Below are 20,963 nucleotides of genomic sequence, written 5' to 3' on the forward strand. Positions count from 1 at the left end.
TTTTAGAGTTAGATATAGGTATACTATATCTAAAGCAAAGGGTGATTACACCACCTTGCCCCAGCTGTCTTGCAGCCAGTTGTGTCAGCTTTGGATGGCCAGCCAGGGGTGGCATAATACATGCTTCAGCCCCTGGTAGTCCCTGGGTACACCTATGCCCTGGATACCTAAGGTATACTATACAGGGACTGATAAGGTGACTCCGTATCCAATTAGATATGTACCTAGGGTACATGGAGTCCATTTTAACAGAGAGAGCAGGAAGCCTGGGGTCCTGGATAGCAAGATCCCAGGCCAACTAAGTCAGAAACCAGCAAAACACTAGGCAAAAAGTTGGGGGCAACCGTAGTCAGGTATCCACCTTCCTACAGCCAGAATAAGCAATATTCAAGCTATGATTCTACAGTTTCAACCCAACCAAGCTTTAACAGCCAGAGTTTTACTGTAACTGATGGGAATTATGGCGTCTTACATCGTAATTGTACCCCATGCAAGGCTTCACATGCGCCCCCTACAAGAGTGCTTAGCACGTCAGTGGAATAAGTCACAGGGTCAATTATCCTATCTAGTGTTGGTAGACGGCCGTACCCATCACTCTCTGCAGTGTTGGAACCCACAAAACGTATCAAAAGTCCGGCCTTTCATCAACCCTAATCCACTTATTGTGCTCATAGGAGGCGCATCTCTTACAGGTTGAGGGGGCTCGTCTCAAAGGTTACACAATACATGCACAAAAGTCTCCACATCAACTATATAGAGCTTTTAGCAGTTTTTCTAGCTCTCAAAGCTTTTCACACTCACCTCGTAGCCAAAACTGTCCTAGTCCGAACAGACAACATGACAGCGATGTATTCTGTGCAGAAACAGGGCGGGACACATTTGGAATTGGGCAATCCATCACAAGATGTATCTTCTGACAGAACATCTTCCTGGAGTAAACATTCAAATTGCCGATCTCAGCAAAAAGAGACCGCAAATTAACGAGTGGGAACTTCATCCCCAAGTTATCCTTCCCTACTTTTAAAAATGTGGTTTTCCACAGATGGTCCTGTTTGCCAAAGCCAAAAACGCAAAATGTCCAAGCTTCGTCTCCAGGTTACCACACCCGCTCTCAAAGGGCAATGCCCTATGAATGAACTGATCAGGGATATTTGCCTATGCTTTTCCGCCTCTCCCGCTCAGTCCGTGTGTGGTTAGGAAACTCGGGCATACATCCCTCACACTAATTCTAGTATCTAGTGATCTGGCTCCTGAAGTCATAGTTTGGTTATTTAAACTTCCCACCATATTGTATGAATATTCTAAAGGAAGTACGAAGGCCTACCACCAGAGCTTGCTATGCAGAAAAATTGAAAAGATTTGTTATATATTGCAATAACAACAAATCAATCCTTTAGATGATCCTATACAAAACATTATCTGTTATCTCTTACATTTACAGCAAACTGGACTAGCTTACACATCTAATCGTTTGCACCTTGCAGGAGTAGCTGCATACTTACATAATAGACAACATCTGTAACTGTGAGAAAGTGCCCTCTTTCTTGCATGGTATGCCCACACTGGTTGCTGAATTGCTGATGTACTTTGACTGACTGTGCTCTGGGCTCCTGCTAATCAGGTGCCCAGGGCCTATGTTTCTTCCCTAAAACTGCATTGAAGCCTAAACCCAATTGGCATCTCTGGCCACATGTCAGCCCCTGGTAAATGGTACCACAGGTACCCAGGGCACTGTGACCAGAGAAGGCCCCTAAGGGCTGCAGCACTTATTGTGCCACCGTTGAATGAAAGGAAAGGAGTCTTCCAAAGCGCAACTTAGCCCAAGGGCATCAAGGCGCATAAGCAGGTCAGGTAAAGTGTAGTAACCAGAGAGGTTCTTACAGATACACTTCAGAGAAAAGCCAGGTTTTCAATGCTTTGCGAAACAGAGCAAGAGGGTTGCCTCAGGAGCTCAGGGGGGAATCCTGTATACAATCACCTTGACCGTGTAGTAGGATAATAAGGGAGAATGCAAGCAGATTTGGATGCCTAATGTATGTGAGGTCAGCTACACTGGGAAACCCTACAAATAGAGATACTTGGCAGCCTAAGTAAATATGTACATTGCTTGTATTTAGTTACAAGCCCCTTATTTAAATATAACAGTTATGGCCTTACTGTCTTGAGCTACATACGTAGCAAATATAATTCATCACCACTGTATACCACAGGAGCCTTGGACAGAGAGGCATGCATGTTTGGGTTTAATGCTACTTTAAAAACTGCTTTTTTTAAAGCTACATTCCAACGTGAATGTAATTGCGTTCAAAGTTTCTTTGTTCATTTCCATATCAAGGAAAACCTTTATGTCCTGTTCAGAACATGTTGGATCACAGCAAGTTAATAATATCTAGTCTGTCCTGGGTTTCACATACTTCCTTTACCCTTTCAGCCTCTTCTTGCCTTCATGGTCATGCTCTTTTGACCGGCTACTATCAGAAGGCCTTCTTGACGCGCTGTGCTGTTTGGCTTCTTCCAAGAACTTATCAAGACCAAAAGGATCTTCCTCAAACTGTACAGGGCCCTCACGTCGTTGTCGGTGGTCTGAGCCTGAAAATTCTTTATCAGGAACAAACCTGCTGGTTTTCATTAGCGTATCCAGGTCGTCTCCATAGATGTCTATATCTGCTTTCTTGCTTGGCTGGTAGATATTCTGTGCCACCTCCTTACCTCCTCGCCATGGTTGGTCATACACATTGTAAACCTCATCTTCTCCTCCAGCAAAGCCACTGTCCATACCCTTGTTTTGGTTAAAGAGTCGCTGGTCATATTGGACCTCTGTAGTGGGACGAGTGTTAGGCTGCCCTAAGGCAATTATTTCACTAATATCTCGATCTTCATTTCGCTGCAATTTAGATCTCTTATCAGGGGCAGCCCGTGAGATATTCCTGTCGTGCTGTCTATCTTTCCGTCGGTCTTGGCGGATTTCCTCCCGTTCACGAGCTTCACCATCCTCCGCTTTCTCTACATGGGTTTTGATGCCTGCTCGTCTCTCTCTGGCGATCTGAGCCAGCTCTTGCAACTTCTCCTCTTTCTTCTCTTTCTGTGCCATCTTCCGCTCCACCTGAGCGTGCATCTCCACTACCTCACGAGCCTTCCTGTCAGCCCTGTACCCTGTACCCTGACACTCACGCACTGCCTTTGCAGGCTGCGTGTCTGAGTGCAGAACAAAGTGAAGAGTCGACATGGCACACATTCCTGTGTGCCATGCCCTCAAACCACTGCCCTGGCATACATCCGTCACCCCTCTAGCTGGGTGCCCTATGTCAGTGGTGAGGGTACAGGTGCATGAGCCCTGTACCCCTACAGTACCCAAGTCCATTCCTGGGCACTGTAAGTGCAGTGCTGCCATTAACAGTATATGGTGCTGGGAGTTTGTCATCACGATCTCCACAACACCACAATAGCTACATTAAAGACTGGGAAGTTTGGTATCAAACTTCTCAGCACATTAAACCCACACTGATGCCATGGTGGGATTTAATGTAAAAAGCACCACAGAGGGCATCTTGGAGAGGCCCCCTGAAACTCGACAAACCTCCAGGGACATGACTGAGTGGCTGCCTAGGCTGCCACCACCAGACATGTTTCTGGACCCCTGAGTCGAGAGCTTGCTGCTCTCGGGACCTGAAACCGAGCACATCCTGGGACGAGGTGCCAAGCCTCCTTCCCCAGGATGGGCAGGGTTCACGAAGGAGAAGCTTCAAAGGCAATGCCGCCTTTGTCAGCCTCTCCAGACCATTTTCTGCTTTCAGCAACTGGTCCCCACTGGTTCTACCCCCCACTTCGGGTGGGAGAACCGGCGGGAAAAACAAGTGAGGAAGAGAGCTGTGCCCACTTCTGTCAACTGCACCCCTAAGGTGGCGGAGGTTAGGTGAGGCACAACCTCAAGTCCCCTCCATCTTGAGGATGGGGGACCCAGGCAACCATGGACAGGCTCCTGCCCCCCCCTCCCACTGGAGAGTGGCAGAATTGGAGTGTACACACCCCAGAGAAGGGACCCATTGGTCCCTGCCCTTTACCTACCGGTAATGCCCCTAAATTTAGTATTTAGGGGCACCCTGAACCTTCCTTCCTCAGATCCAGCAACCACAAGAAAAGAAGAGAAGGACGGGAAGCTGTGCAGAGCGAACAAGAGGCCGACACCCACCGACTTGGCCCTAGCCCTACAGTCCTGTCTCCCCTCGAACGTGCTCCTGCAACACCCTGGCGTGTCCAGCGGCCAGCAACCTCAATAACCCCGGACGACCTGCCTGCCTTCACTTTCCAAGCTGTTTCTCCCGTGAACACCGGACGTGTTTGAACTGCAGCTTCTGGTGCCAGCCAGGAACCGCAAATCCAGCCCACTCTGCACCCGCTGAACCCGGCTCGAGCGGAAAAATACCACGAGGAGGTCCACCCGGCAATCCTGACCCAAGATCTGGCTGCCCCTGACCTGCCTCAAGCTTCCAGACGACGCCTGCACCCTCAATCCAGAGGACCTCCCCCCCCCCCTACGCGACCAGAGTGGGTAAGAAAATCCAACGTCCCAAGGCACCCCTGCACCCGACGCCCCACAGCCGTGTGCCCAACTCAGTGGTGCCTAACCAACCCTCAACATCCCAACTTACCCCTAGAAGTGGTGGTCGCTCCTGGAAGATCCTCGTCCCCGAGCCTACAGTGTTCTTTGTCCCGGAGAATCTCCTTTGAAATCAACAATGCACTCGATCTCAAAACAGCACCCTGCACCCGGCCGCCCTAGCGCCGCTGAGGGTGCCCCTTCTGTGCGAAGTTGCTCCCACAACCCCGTGGCCTGCTTGCCAGCAGCCACCAACCGGAGCCCCCCTATCCTCCGTAGGTTAACATTGGGCCTCAACACTCTGCACCCGGCTGGCCGAGTGCTGCTGAGGGTGCAACAACAGTGCATCACTAACCCTGGGACACCCCTGAGTCTAACCCCAGAACCCTAGCTCCAAAGACCGATTACTTAGCTCGAAACCGATATCCTGTTTTTCCTCATAGAATAACATTGACACTTTTTCTCCCAAAAAGTTTCTAAGTGTCGACTTTTGAAAACTAAGAAAATATTCCTTAAAAATCACACAAATAACCAAAACGCATTTTCTCAACTGTTTTCAGGAAATGTTCCAGTGCTGAATCTAGGTATCCAGCACTGAGTAAGAAAAGTAACTGCAAAGTAACTTACCTGTGAATTGAATTTCCTTCCATAGGATAACATTGGTGGTTCTATGTGAAAATGTTTCTAAGTATCAACTTTTGAAATAAAAGAATATTCTTTAACAATCGTACCTCTAACTAAAACGCATTTGCTCGACTGTTTTCAGGAAATGTCCCAGTACTAAAACTAGGAGCCAGCACTGTTAGTAAAAGTAATCCGAAAAGTAATTAACTACATTTTACTTGAAAAGCATATTGATTCCTTTGTACTGAGTCTACTAAGTTTGTGCATTGCATTGCAACCCCTGTAAACTCGAATTGGTACAAAGTCCTACTGTATTTTGAAAGTATTCAACAACAGCATTTTATATCTGAAAAGTAGTTTAATGCTTACCTGTGCCAGGCTTGCTTAGTTTTAAAAATAAACAGTATATTTTTTTATACAAAAATAATAGGCCTATAGTTCAGTTTTTGAGTGTGTGAATTAATTTGCTTCTGTGTACATCAAATGCTTAACACGGTCCTCTGATAGTGCCTTACTGCTCGACCAAGCTACCACTTTAGAGAGTAAGGTTCTATCTAACTTTAACCGCCGCCAAACCTCTGGAGACCCTTGGACTCTATATACACTGTACCTCACTTTGGGCAGTATATATAGAGCCAGTTTCTTACAGTCACTATTGAGGGATCCCAAAATCAAAACTTTCATGGAAGGATTAAAAAGAAAGTCACCAAGGATTCCTCCTGCCCCAGATTTCAGTAAAGCCATTATGGAGCTGTAAAGTTTGTCCCAGACCATATACTCTTCATGGCTTTACTGCACTTAGAATGGCTAAGAATGGACTTAGTCACTGTATGGGTACAGGGCTCATGCCCCTGTACCCACACCAGTGCTATAGTGCACCCAGCTAGAGGGGTGGCTTACTTATGCAGTGGATTGTAGGCATGGCACACATGGATGTGTCATTCGAATTGGTGCACTTCAATTTGTGTAATAAAGCTGTTAGAAATACTCCAAGGCAGAAAGTTGGCGTGCTGAATTTGGCTTGTGTTCTGTCCCAAAGCACATTAGGACAATCCCTTAGTTCTCATGGTGCTCAAGCGTGCACCACTCCCGTACAGCATAGCCTATCAAAAAATTTAGAGTGAAGGCAAGTAATCCGTTTTATTCCACTTATTAATCATTATTTTTAAAAGTAATACAGACTCGGTGATTTTCTCGTGGTCACGTAGTTCTTGTTTCCCTTTAGTCAAACTTGGTTTTTGTTGAATTTAACAATATGGTTTAGGCAACGGTTGCATTGATTGAATTGCATCGTCCCCAATGATTTCCGCCTTTGGCTCACTGTAAAAGGGAGGTATTTTTTACGAACGAACTATTCCATCATATTGTCTGTCACTATACCTTCTTCGATATCCCCCATTGGGTTACCCCTTGACCTCCCTGTTGTCAGACTATTGGTGTACGTGCGCTTTTCCCTAGCCCCCTGTTGTTGTCTTATCATATATATATTTTCATAAAACTATCCCTATTATGACTGACAAAGGGCTCCGCATGAATAACAACCTCCAGGAGGGGCAACGGAAAGGGACATTGGACAACTATCTAATCAGGACCACATCGGCAATCGAGTCAGTCATAGAAAGAGTAGAAAAGAGTCTCTCCATAGAACCCATATCCAGTAACCACTCAGCCATGGTGTCACCAGATCAAACCCAAAATTTTTCTTTACTGGAGGAACTAAATCTGCTCTGTAAAACCGTGTATACCAACGTTGAAGACTGGAATGACCTAATAAATGCTCCTGCAGATGCATCGCGTAATACTAGTCCCCAGTCTATTACCACATCTCAACTAAACTCAAGCCACTCTGGTATTCCCCCTTCATCAATACCCACAGACACTACACAACAGCTAGTAAATGTTCAGGTACCCTATCCAAATAGAAAGCGCAAAGGCCCTAAACAGAGGGGAAGATTAGCTAAAATACAAAGATTGCATCAAAATCCCCTTTCGGGCATTAACAACACCCCAAATACATCTGAGGTAAGCTCATATCTGGACCTGACTGCAAATACTACACTATCTGACTTACTGGCCCAGATCGAACTCCTGGTCAGGTCTTTAATTTCCCCACTGGAAAAAAGAATTGAGGCTATAGGGCAAAAGCTCTGTTCCATAGAGGAAACCACCAGGTCAAACCTAACAATCATAAAAAGAATAGAAGGAAATAATCAAGTTGAGACCCTAGTCACTACCGACACCCCCATCCTCCCCGTACAAAGAAATATCATACAAACTCATGCACTTGCCTCTAAAACATCTAAAACATCAGTTATATCAAACCCCTCAATAACTCAGAATCCTGCACCCAGAGATGGGCAGATTAAACCACCCACGCAGAAAGAGGGGAAGTCCCAAACCCATGGTAATATGCAAAGAAGGGCTAAACACATAGATCTACCGCCGGAGGCAGCTCCCTTTGTGTCCATCCTCTCGGGTGTGCCCGAGCTTACTAATAGCAAAATTGAAAGACCAGCAGATCTGGCAAACAAGGTGTCTTTTTGGTTGACAAAGAATAGACCCTTGCCACCCAATATAGATGGAACGATCTTAAATGTTAGAAAGGTAGGGTGGTTGGGATCTACCCCCAAGGACATACCGGGAGACCTGGTATTGGTCAACTTTAGGGACCCTCGAGTCATCCAACATCTCCGAAGCTGGCAGCCACAAATGGGTGATGGGACAATCGGAACATGGGAACTGTATGACTTTTACCCCAGAGCCACATATCTGCCCCCTGCAAGATCATACAAACAATATAATTTTGGGACGGGTAGAAGTGGCCCTGGATCTAATAAGCATACACCACCCACCCATAATCGATTTGCTTAATCTCAAGGTTCAGACCTGGTTCCCTGACTTGTTAAATCCGTTTAAAGAAGGGCTCTTGTAATTAATTAAAAATGATAATGACTGACATTAAGTCCGTGGATGGTCTTTACCAAAGGAATAACCTATGTATTTCTCTCCCTCATTTCCTCTGAAGGACATCTGCCTTATTTTTCTAAAACGTGTCGCCACAACATCTAAACTTACTCCATTTTCTAAGCAACTGAGCGAATAGAAATTGCCACGACCATGCCCTGTAACAAAGCTGCTAGGGTTTGTTTATGATGTATTGTAAAAATGATTTTATTAGTATAATGATTTGTTCTTAACCTTGTGCATATAGGGACTTTGTAATGAATATAATTGATGTTTGTTTTTATTGCGTTTTTACCCTGTATGCTTTTATACTGAATTCGAATAAAGCTTTTTGAATTTGACTTGGCAGTATCTGTGTCTGCCTTGATGGTTTTGAGGGCCTCCTCTACATGACTTCCGAAAAGAGCTTTCCCGTCATATGGAAGGTCCAGTATCTTCTTTTGAACCTCTAGACGGAATGGGTTGGCTTTTAAGCATTCCCTCTCTGTGCAAAACTACACCTCCAGCCAATTGCCCAAACCATGTCACAGTGACATCCATAGCTGAACTATTATCTCATTGGATGCCCCCTATCCTTCATGCAGAATCTTTTTTGCTTCTTCCTTCACATCTTCCAGCAGTTGGTCGATATAGGAGGCAATGTCCGACCACATTTGGCGATCGTAGAACCCTAGAATCGCCATGGAATTTGCAGCTTTAACTGTTAGTGCTGACATCGCTGAGAACCTTTTGCCAATGGAATCCAAACATCTGCCTTCTCTCTCCGGAGGTGCAGATAAAGGCGCTGCAGGAGTTTTGGAGCGTCGTTGGGCGGCCTGCATTACTCAGACTCTGGTTTTGGGTGACCTTGTGAGGCACGCTGGGGCGTCATCTGTGGTTTTATTCTTTTTATCAAGACGTGGCAGTACCGCTGGTACTGAGGCTGGGTTTTTCATGATTCTAATACTTTCATCCCTGATGTAATCTATTATGGGAATAGCTCTGACTGACTTACGAAAAGGCTCTTTATAACCGTGTAAAAAGCAGACAGCTTGTTTGGAAGGCACAATTATAGCAAATCTTTTCGCTGCACGCTGCAACAAATTGTGCAATCCCCCAATATCCTCTTGTGCTGAATCTACCGGAGGGGCTGTTGATGAGGCAGGGGATGACATTCTGTAATCGTCCCATTCCAAGGCCGTATCATGCAATTCCCCCTCCTCCTCTGAAGAGGCTGGTTCCTAGAGAGGAGCAGCTTGTGGAGTATTCAGGACCGATAATACAGCAGGAGTATTTAGTCGTACAGGTGATGTCACCTGAGATGGCGGAGCTCTAATAGCTGGCTCTGACTGTGAAGAGCGATGCCGGTAGTCTTGTAGCATGAGCTGCAAATTTGATAACAATGCATCGTAACCATTTCCTCACGAGACTGTTGATGTCCTTGTGCAGGCTGCATGAAATAGGCTTGATCATATTACTGCTGATCATCCTCCTCGTCATCATATGGGTGACACTTATCGTGCAATTCTGATGGGCTATAAGCATCCCCAAAAGGGCCGCTATCTTGTTCAGAATCTTCATCTTCCCCTTCCAGTAGATGAGTTGGTAATAGAGGTGTGGCTTACGTTCATTAAATAGGTGTTGAGAACGGAAAGTATAATGAAGACTTTTTTTTCTGAGCAATTTAATTATATCCCATCTCTATTGCATTGACCTGTTCCTCTTCCAGTAATACCGTTCGGGCGAGGACCAATTTCCTAATGTTTTCGGCTTTGCTAAGGTTTTCCTTCTGCAAAATATTGGACCCTTTAAATGTTTGTTTTTGAAGTTGCTTCATCCATGATGAAAAATACATATCAACACTGTCTGCCACATGGCGACATATCCAATCCTTTGCCCCCATGGTGTCAATCTGTAAAATCTTGGTACATTTATTTAAAAATGGCAATGCCATTTCACTTTATCCTATTGCTCCTTGTTTATGGTTAATAACAAATGCAGCCCCTAACGGTAGTTTCTCTGCAAGATGTATCCACAATGGCAATGAAGTATGCTGAGTTTGGAACTTAGGTTTTTCTGTTGATAATGTAGTGTTACATTTGTTCTTAGATTCTACTTTGTTGGTGATGAAGATCTACTAGAAATTATTGGTAACAGCAAAAATGTTGCTAAACTACAGAAACACTTCAAGAAGATGTTTGCTGGAGTCTCCAGCATTATCCTAAATGAGGACAGCACTGTTGTCCTGGGAATATCATCACGTGAAGGAGAAGAGGTACATATTTATGAATTTGTTTTTACATTCAAGTGTCTGCTGCATGAGACAGAAAAATGCATTATTTTCTGTGTTACTTTATTTAGGTTATGTTCAAGACGCCAGTGTCAATCACAGAACACCCCAAGATCAACGAATGGCTCACCCTGGTTGAGAAAGAAATGAGAGTCACACTTGCTAAATTGTTAGCCGAATCAGTTAATGAAGCTGAGATCTTTGAGAAATCCACAGTCATTGATCCTGCTAGCTACATCAGTTGGATTGATAAGTACCAGGTATACTCACTTTATTTACTTTGAACAAATATATTATTCTGCCTTTATAACAATGATTTTTGCCCACAGAACTAATAGCCCTCCCTTCTGTTAAAGAACTTCATGAAACTATCATTGAAGTTATTGTTCTGTTTCAGTCATTAAGGCTACATTACCAACATCTGTGTGGTTGAGGGATACTGCGGCATGTTGGCAAAGAAATTAGGCACACACACATTGGGATCTCAAGTGGTATGCCATATAAGATAGGCACTTAAATTATTTTTCCTTCACTATCTGATTATTTTTATTTAAATAAATTTCAGGCCCAGCTTGTAGTGTTGTCTGCGCAGATTGCTTGGTCCGAGAATGTGGAATCTGCACTCAACAATATTACCAACGGGGGCGGAGACTCTAGTACCATTCAGGCTGTTCTGTCCAATGTTGAGGCAACGCTGACTGTACTTGCTGATTCTGTGCTGATGGAACAGCCACCTCTGCGCAGAAGAAAGCTGGAGCACCTGGTAAGTTGTACGCCTACTTGGTTGGTCCAGCATGCATTGAATGGTTGCTGCATTCCCCTTTACATAATAAAAGCAGTTTCTCAATATGTAGACTTGGGATGGGAACCAATTGTAACACATGTATTTCCTGTATATTACAAGCTTCAACTGTATTTCTTAATATGTTTGATTCTTCTATTTTTGTAAATCTTATTTCATAACTTTATGGTTTAAAGAATGTCTGGTGGGAGAATGGAATGAATCACACAACTGCATAGCTTCATCAGACTGATGCTTAAAGAGAATCCTACCCGTTTTTAGGGCTCGGACTCCTCCCCCTCCTGGGGGAGGAGTTAAGAGATCCTAATGTTATAAGAAAAAAAAAGCAGAAGAAGAAGGGCCTTGGTGAGAGGAATTCCACACATTCCTTTGCGTTTTCTGGCATCTGGTCAGTGATTCGTCTTCCCTGTGCTGTGTATGTAGTAGCCTTGAAGTGATAGGCTGTAAGTAATGTACGCGTGCCCGATGTGGCATTTTGTCTGCGAGAGCGAGCATGGCAGAGTGATTAATCTTAATTACGAGCTGTCAGAGTGCCCGTGTAATGCAAGCCAGATGATGCGAACGCGTTCACAGCGGTGAGCGCGTTCAATGTTAAATGACGAGAGGCAGCAGGCGAGGCTCACAGAAGATGTCTCATACATGCTCGTCCACGCTGTAGTTCTTGTTTTAAGTTGCTACGGGGTGTCTTTTTTCTGCCTCTGCGTGACAGTCTGTAAGAATAATGAGCGATGGTGTGCTGACTGTTTATTTTTAGGGTCTGGGAAGGGGAGTGTGTCCGTCCGTTGTTTGAATGTGTGTAGGTTTCAGTTCAATGATCCAGAAAACGGAGGAGAGAGACGTTGTCTACGTAATCAGATTTTTAAAAACTTCACTGCCCCACAGTTTCTAGAACAGGCTGTTGACTGCAAGACTGATGCACATTCACAGACTTCCGTAATTTCTAATGAAGTTTAGGCATTTTGAACTTTCTGAACCCTGTCTGATGCAGCCACTTCACTAATACATAACAGAACAGGCACAGTTTCCCTCGCTGCTGTATAACCGCCAAATGGTTCCAAGCCCATACAGTCCATGGCCTCTCTGGAAAGGTTTCCAGGTGGATGCTAGTTCGCTGAGGGCAGGTGAGCAGAGTGCGAGTATGCAGGGTGAGCAGAGTGTGAGTTTGCAGGGTGAGCAGAGTGTGAGTATGCAGGGTGAGCAGTATGTAAGTATGCAGGGTGATCAGTATGTGGGTGTCCAGGGCCAGGAGTGTGTGAGTGTGCAGGGTCAGCAGTGTGTGAGCATGCAGGGTGAGCAGTACGTTGGTGTCCAGGGCCGGCAGTGTGTCAGTGTGCAGGGTCAGCAGTGTGTGAGTATGCAGGGTGAGCAGAGTGCGAGTATGCAGGGTGAGCAGAGTGCGAGTATGCAGGGTGAGCAGAGTGCGAGTATGCAGGGTGAGCAGAGTGCGAGTATGCAGGGTGAGCAGAGTGCGAGTATGCAGGGTGAGCAGAGTGCGAGTATGCAGGGTGAGCAGAGTGTGAGTTTGCAGGGTGAGCAGAGTGTGAGTATGCAGGGTGATCAGTATGTAAGTATGCAGGGTGATCAGTATGTGGGTGTCCAGGGCCAGGAGTGTGTGAGTGTGCAGGGTCAGCAGTGTGTGAGCATGCAGGGTGAGCAGTACGTTGGTGTCCAGGGCCGGCAGTGTGTCAGTGTGCAGGGTCAGCAGTGTGTGAGTATGCAGGGTGAGCAGTGTTTGAGTATGCAGGGTGATCAGTATACGAGTATACAGGGTGATCAGTATACGGGTGTCCAGGGCCAGCAGTGTGTCAGTGTGCAGGGTCAGCAGTGTGCGAGTATGCAGGGTGAGCACAGTGCGAGTATGCAGGGTGAGCAGAGTGCGAGTATGCAGGGTGAGCAGAGTGCGAGTATGCAGGGTGAGCAGAGTGCGAGTATGCAGGGTGAGCAGAGTGCGAGTATGCAGGGTGAGCAGAGTGCGAGTATGCAGGGTGAGCAGAGTGCGAGTATGCAGGGTGAGCAGAGTGCGAGTATGCAGGGTGAGCAGAGTGCGAGTATGCAGGGTGAGCAGAGTGCGAGTATGCAGGGTGAGCAGAGTGCGAGTATGCAGGGTGAGCAGAGTGCGAGTATGCAGGGTGAGCAGAGTGCGAGTATGCAGGGTGAGCAGAGTGCGAGTTTGCAGGGTGAGCAGAGTGTGAGTATGCAGGGTGATCAGTATGTAAGTATGCAGGGTGATCAGTATGTGGGTGTCCAGGGCCAGCAGTGTGTGAGCATGCAGGGTGAGCAGTACGTTGGTGTCCAGGGCCGGCAGTGTGTCAGTGTGCAGGGTCAGCAGTGTGTGAGTATGCAGGGTGAGCAGTGTTTGAGTATGCAGGGTGATCAGTATACGAGTATACAGGGTGATCAGTATACGGGTGTCCAGGGCCAGCAGTGTGTCAGTGTGCAGGGTCAGCAGTGTGTGAGTATGTAGGGTGAGCAGAGTGCGAGTATGCAGGGTGAGCAGAGTGCGAGTATGCAGGGTGAGCAGAGTGCGAGTATGCAGGGTGAGCAGAGTGCGAGTATGCAGGGTGAGCAGAGTGCGAGTATGCAGGGTGAGCAGAGTGCGAGTATGCAGGGTGAGCAGAGTGCGAGTATGCAGGGTGAGCAGAGTGCGAGTATGCAGGGTGAGCAGAGTGCGAGTATGCAGGGTGAGCAGAGTGCGAGTATGCAGGGTGAGCAGAGTGCGAGTATGCAGGGTGAGCAGAGTGCGAGTATGCAGGGTGAGCAGAGTGCGAGTATGCAGGGTGAGCAGAGTGCGAGTATGCAGGGTGAGCAGAGTGCGAGTATGCAGGGTGAGCAGAGTGCGAGTATGCAGGGTGAGCAGAGTGTGAGTATGCAGGGTGAGCAGAGTGTAAGTATGCAGGGTGATCAGTATGTGGGTGTCCAGGGCCAGGAGTGTGTGAGTGTGCAGGGTGAGCAGTACGTTGGTGTCCAGGGCCGGCAGTGTGTGAGTATGCAGGGTGAGCAGTGTTTGAGTATGCAGGGTGAGCAGTATACGAGTATACAGGGTGATCAGTATACGGGTGTCCAGGGCCAGCAGTGTGTCAGTGTGCAGGGTCAGCAGTGTGTGAGTATGCAGGGTGAGCAGAGTGCGAGTATGCAGGGTGAGCAGAGTGCGAGTATGCAGGGTGAGCAGAGTGCGAGTATGCAGGGTGAGCAGAGTGTGAGTATGCAGGGTGATCAGTATGTAAGTATGCAGGGTGATCAGTATGTGGGTGTCCAGGGCCAGGAGTGTGTGAGTGTGCAGGGTCAGCAGTGTGTGAGTGTGCAGGGTGAGCAGTACGTTGGTGTCCAGGGCCGGCAGTGTGTCAGTGTGCAGGGTCAGCAGTGTGTGAGTATGCAGGGTGAGCAGTGTTTGAGTATGCAGGGTGATCAGTATACGAGTATACAGGGTGATCAGTATACGGGTGTCCAGGGCCAGCAGTGTGTGAGTATGCAGGGTCAGCAGTGTGTGAGTATGCAGGGTGAGCAGAGTGCGAGTATGCAGGGTGAGCAGAGTGCGAGTATGCAGGGTGAGCAGAGTGCGAGTATGCAGGGTGAGCAGAGTGCGAGTATGCAGGGTGAGCAGAGTGCGAGTATGCAGGGTGAGCAGAGTGCGAGTATGCAGGGTGAGCAGAGTGCGAGTATGCAGGGTGAGCAGAGTGCGAGTATGCAGGGTGAGCAGAGTGCGAGTATGCAGGGTGAGCAGAGTGCGAGTATGCAGGGTGAGCAGAGTGCGAGTATGCAGGGTGAGCAGAGTGCGAGTATGCAGGGTGATCAGTATGTGGGTGTCCAGGGCCAGGAGTGTGTGAGTGTGCAGGGTCAGCAGTGTGTGAGTGTGCAGGGTGAGCAGTACGTTGGTGTCCAGGGCCGGCAGTGTGTCAGTGTGCAGGGTCAGCAGTGTGTGAGTATGCAGGGTGAGCAGTGTTTGAGTATGCAGGGTGATCAGTATACGAGTATACAGGGTGATCAGTATACGGGTGTCCAGGGCCAGCAGTGTGTCAGTGTGCAGGGTCAGCAGTGTGTGAGTATGCAGGGTGAGCAGAGTGCGAGTATGCAGGGTGAGCAGAGTGCGAGTATGCAGGGTGAGCAGAGTGCGAGTATGCAGGGTGAGCAGAGTGCGAGTATGCAGGGTGAGCAGAGTGTGAGTATGCAGGGTGATCAGTATGTAAGTATGCAGGGTGATCAGTATGTGGGTGTCCAGGGCCAGGAGTGTGTGAGTGTGCAGGGTCAGCAGTGTGTGAGTGTGCAGGGTGAGCAGTACGTTGGTGTCCAGGGCCGGCAGTGTGTCAGTGTGCAGGGTCAGCAGTGTGTGAGTATGCAGGGTGAGCAGAGTGCGAGTATGCAGGGTGAGCAGAGTGCGAGTATGCAGGGTGAGCAGAGTGCGAGTATGCAGGGTGAGCAGAGTGCGAGTATGCAGGGTGAGCAGAGTGCGAGTATGCAGGGTGAGCAGAGTGCGAGTATGCAGGGTGAGCAGAGTGCGAGTATGCAGGGTGAGCAGAGTGCGAGTATGCAGGGTGAGCAGAGTGCGAGTATGCAGGGTGAGCAGAGTGCGAGTATGCAGGGTGAGCAGAGTGCGAGTATGCAGGGTGATCAGTATGTAAGTGTCCAGGGCCAGGAGTGTGTGTGTGTGCAGGGTCAGCAGTGTGTGAGCATGCAGGGTGAGCAGTACGTTGGTGTCCAGCGCCAGCAGTGTGTGAGTGTGCAGGGTGAGCAGTGTGTGACTTTGCAGGGTGAGCAGTGTGTGAGCGTGCAGGGTGAGCAGTATGCAGGGTTAACAGTGTGTGAGTGTGTAGGGTGAGCAGTGTGTGAGTGTGTAGGGTGAGCAGTGTGTGCGTGTGTAGGTTAAGCAGTGTGTGACTGTGCAGGGTGAGCAGTATGCAGGGTTAACAGTGTGTGAGTGTGTAGGGTGAGCAGTGTGTGAGTGTGTAGGGTGAGCAGTGTGTGCGTGTGTAGGTTAAGCAGTGTGTGACTGTGCAGGGTGAGCAGTGTTTGAGTATGCAGGGTAATCACTATGTGAGTATGCAGGGTAATCAGCTTTTCACCAAGCTCACACACACCACCAGCCGTCACTGCAAGCTTTCACCAGGCGCACACACACACCATTAACCATCAGTGCACACTTTCACCAGGCATACACACACCACCAGCCGTCAGTGCACGCTTTCACCAGGCACACAGAGTAGTGAGTGCAGAGTAGTGAGTAGAGTAGTGAGTAGTGAGTAGTGAGTGCAGAGTAGTGAGTAGTGAGTGCAGAGTAGTGAGTAGTGAGTGCAGAGTAGTGAGTAGAGTAGTGAGTAGAGTAGATTAGTGAGTAGTGAGTGCAGAGTAGTGAGTAGTGAGTAGAGTAGTGAGTAGAGTAGTGAGTAGTGAGTGCAGAGTAGTGAGTAGTGAGTGCAGAGTAGTGAGTAGTGAGTGCAGAGTAGTGAGTAGTGAGTAGAGTAGTGAGTAGTGAGTAGAGTAGTGAGTAGTGAGTAGTGAGTAGAGTAGTGAGTAGTGAGTAGAGTAGTGAGTAGAGTAGTGAGGTGAGTAGAGTAGTGAGGTGACTAAAGTAGTGAGTGCAGAGTAGTGAGTAGTGAGTAGAGAAGTGAGTAGTGAGTTGAGTAGTGAGTAGAGTAGTGAGTAGAGTAGTGAGTAGAGTAGTGAGTAGAGTAGTGAGTAGAGTAGTGAGTAGAGTAGTGAGTAGTGAGTGCAGAGTAGTGAGTAGTGAGTAGAGTAGTGAGTAGTGAGTGCAGAGTAGTGAGTGCAGAGTAGAGAGTAGTGAGTAGTGAGTGCAGAGTAGTGAGTAGTGAGTAGAGTAGTGAGTAGTGAGTAGTGAGTAGAGTAGTGAGTAGAGTAGTGAGTAGAGTAGTGAGTAGAGTAGTGAGTAGAGTAGTGTAGTGAGTAGAGTAGTGAGTAGAGTAGTGAGTAGAGTAGAGTAGTGAGTAGAGTAGTGTAGTGAGTAGAGTAGTGAGTAGAGTAGTGAGTAGGACATCACAGGCAGCAGCTGTGCAAGCTTCTTACACTCACAAGGAGACCACAGGCAGCAGAGGTGCAAGCTTCTCACACTCACAAGAAGGACATCACAGGCAGTAACGGTGCAATATTCGCACACTCACAAGGAGATCACTGGCAGTACACACCACATGAACACACTCCATAACACATAGCAACAATACATTGGCATTTACAATGCCATTAGCTCAAACTCAAATAAATCCGAGCCCGATTGCATTTCTAATGCTTGTTTGACTTTGGCATAACTAGAAAGATGTTGGGCCTAGTAAAAATGCTGTTGAACCATAGCAGTTGCCCCATAAAAATTCAAATGCAATCCAAAATAAGTACCCTTTAAATAAGTTCCCTTTGGCAGGTGTTTATGGGAAACTATACATTTCAGTTAAATATTTTGTTTTGCAGATTACAGAGTTGGTGCACCAGCGAGATGTCACAAGAATGATGAACAAAAACCGAATTGATAATCCAAAATCTTTTGACTGGCTCAGCCAGATGCGCTTCTACTTTGATCCAAAACAAACCGATGTCTTACAGCAGCTCTCTATCCAGATGGCTAATGCGAAGTTCAACTATGGCTTTGAATACCTTGGAGTCCAAGACAAGCTTGTACAGACACCACTTACTGACCGGTGCTATCTGACCATGACCCAGGCTTTGGAAGCAAGACTTGGAGGATCTCCATTTGGTAATTTCTTTTTTAAAATTCTGTAATAACTTGACTTCTGAAAGGTGTATGTCATGCATGCTGCTAATCATGTACTTAAAAAACGCAAAAGCAATGCTATGCCCCTTTCTTTGAATAGATGTGAGGATACAGTTTGCACATGTTGCAGGGTAGAGCATATGGTGAAAACGTGTAATAGAAGTGTGGTCTGTTCTGTGAGTTTTTCTTTTTTGCATTATTTGGACAAGGTGGAACCACAGAGGAAAGGGAAACGTGAGCTTTGTAAAATGCTAATTACTTAATTAGTTGCACAACGAATTTTGTCCTGGTTTTTCGTATATCTGCCTTTAGTTAGTATTGCAGAAATGAAGGCTCTATTTAAGAAAAAAAAAAAAAATGGAAACTTCTTTTTAAGAAATATCTGCCTGACAACCTGGTAAGTGTTGTATAGTTAGAAATGCTATTGGTTTGATGCTCCTATTAGCATATTTAACAAGCATTTTGAAACAACTGCAGTAAAATTAAAGGATTTGCAAGCTACAGGTGATTTTGACGGTTTACCTAATCCAGATTTTACAAACGTTTGAGAAGAGCACAACCACTGCAGAAATGAAGCACAACCTTTAAAAACCTGTTGAGCGATAATTATTCTGAAGTGGTTGCTCCTTCCAACCCCTGGGGCGTTTGTCTTGAAAGTTGATGACTTTCTATTTTGAGCAAATATGCTGCTGGAAGCTGTCCTGCTACTAACCCAGCACATTCATGATGGCATCAGCAAACTTTTTTTTTAAAGACTTTATTCAGCACCAAATACAATTCACATTAGTCATCAACGAACCAGAACAGCAGATGTGTACCAGGTGGCGATACAATACTTAACAAACTAAGGAGATTAATGCAGGCGTGTAGAAGTTCTGGCCGGTTCAAGCAAAGATACAGAGTGCCATTTTTCAATACAGTAAAATCATAAAGACAAAAATCAACGAACTGCAATGAAAAATAAGGAACACATTACACCAAAGGAAATAAAATCAATAAGCGCGCGAGAATCAAGAAGGCAAGTCGGGCAGCACAGGAGCAGGCATAACATTAGAATGTCGCGGTGATAAACGTAGCCCACACAACTTGGCATGGAACTGACAGTCTAGTGCACCACTCAAAAGGAGCTAGTCTCCACAGGAGGCAAGCATTACACACGGAAACACACCGGCCTCCACGCTCACGCCCAACTCCTCCACTCACAGCAGACCGCAGGTTAGAGCCCAAAGTGATGAGTGTTCATGTTAGATGGTGTCGGGCATGCGGCGGGGCCGCACACTCCCTAACCCACCCCCTCCGGAACAATGGAATGAAGGGATTGGGACTGCGCCTTCTGAGTCCCTTTTTCAACATAGCTTCGGTAGGGACCCCATATGTCTGTTGGACGGGAAGCCGGCGGGAGCAAGGTCGAAAATTCCACGCTGTTAACATTGCAGTGGGCCACACTCCTTAGCCATGCGCCGACCTTCGGAGCGCGACGAGCGCACCAGAGCAGCGCAATTTCCCTCTTGGCCAGAAGGAAGCACAGGGATGCCAGTCTACGGAGAGGGCGTGGGAAGTTAACAACGTAGCCCAACAATGCAATTTCGGGGGTAGGCTGCAGAGTCATGCCCAGTATGTCACCCAGGAGCCGGTGAACTCCCAGCCAATATGTATGTACCCGCGGGCATGTCCATGACAAATGGGAGAAGTCAGCATGTGAAGCGGCGCACCTGGGACAACAGTGCGGCCTGCTAGCGTCTATCTTGTGAGCTAGCGCAGGGGTGTGGTACATCCTCCGTAGGAACTTGAAGTGAAGAAGTTTGTGCCTACTATTCATGGACACGTCTTTGGTGACAGCGCAGCACGCCTCCCACTGATCGTCCGTTATCTGAATACCCAAGTCCCCTTCCCACGCAGCGCGCACCGCGGTGTCAAAGGAGGGGAGAGATGTCATGCATAGTTTATACAGCCTTGACACCACGTGAGTACCAGTTTGATTTTGTATAATAAACGTGAGTGCAGGGTCCTCAGTTGGAGGCAATGGGAACGTGGGGAACTCAGCGCGCAGCATGGATCGGAGTCTGGTCAGGGTGAAGGCGTCCATAAATGTGCGGTCAGCGAAGCGGGTGTCCTCCGTCAAGGAAAAAGCATGCCCCTCTGGGAACAGGTCACCAATCGTGTGTAAGTGAAATTTGGACAGCGTGCGGCCAACTATCGCCTCTCCAGTGATGGGGAGCCAGTGAGGGTTGGGGAGGAGAAGCGCAGAAGAGTACAACCTATCCAAGCGAAGCAGTCTCCGCAACTTATGATGGCATCAGCAAACTTAAACGGGCTTGTGATATACACAAGATCACTGGCATATACTAATACAATCAGAAAATACCGGATAATTAAATTCTGGCAATATAGCTTGTTAGTCAATGATTGGTGCATAATACCAATTAAATTGCTTTCACATTTCACTATACTTATTCAACACTAACCCTTTATGGGTCCCGGAGTAGCGTTCTACTTGCGGAAAAAGCACTTTAACGCCTCGTCAGGGGTAGTAAGCGCTATATAAATGCAATTACAATACAATGTTTATCCTGGAGTCATGCCTCCCCAATACTAAGGTGCTGATTTTTTTTATTTTTTTTTACATTTTGGTGCATTTTGTGCTTCACTTCATAACTTATCCTAGGGTTTGTTAATTCCTCTTTATTGAACCAACAAATGAGCCAAAGTGTAGCAAACTGTATTCATTTATTTTTTTTGTTTTGAATGGGGAAAACGTTTGTTATAAGAATGTCAGTTTTCTACTTTTATGGCATCAGCAAAAGGTCTACTGCGCTAAGATTACCAGGTTCCCAGCCTTCAGGAACCGGCAGAATGGTAAAAACAAAACAAACATTTACACCACAGTTTTTCAATTTTTTTCTTTAATACGTAGTGGTCAAAAGTTCCTATTTGTTCAGGTTCTACTTACTTGCAGTGGGCGGGGGAGGGGGGAGAAGAGATATGGATCCTAATG

At 46.9% G+C, this 20,963-nt stretch overlaps 1 protein-coding gene across 1 annotated transcript in view; it reads left to right on the forward strand.

Annotated features, from left to right (window-relative positions):
• The window catches only part of DYNC1H1 (dynein cytoplasmic 1 heavy chain 1), a 1,596,152-nt gene that overhangs the window by 222,714 nt on the left and 1,352,475 nt on the right, over positions 1-20,963 (forward strand). Inside the window, exons 24-27 of the mRNA XM_078660192.1 lie at positions 10,274-10,439; positions 10,526-10,714; positions 11,020-11,217; positions 17,668-17,950. Coding sequence (XP_078516318.1) covers positions 10,274-10,439; positions 10,526-10,714; positions 11,020-11,217; positions 17,668-17,950 — 836 coding nt within the window. The remainder of the gene's footprint in view (positions 1-10,273; positions 10,440-10,525; positions 10,715-11,019; positions 11,218-17,667; positions 17,951-20,963) is intronic.

The sequence above is a fragment of the Lissotriton helveticus genome, chromosome 9, assembly GCF_964261635.1.
Source record: "Lissotriton helveticus chromosome 9, aLisHel1.1, whole genome shotgun sequence".
NCBI classification, from domain to species: Eukaryota; Metazoa; Chordata; class Amphibia; order Caudata; family Salamandridae; genus Lissotriton; species Lissotriton helveticus.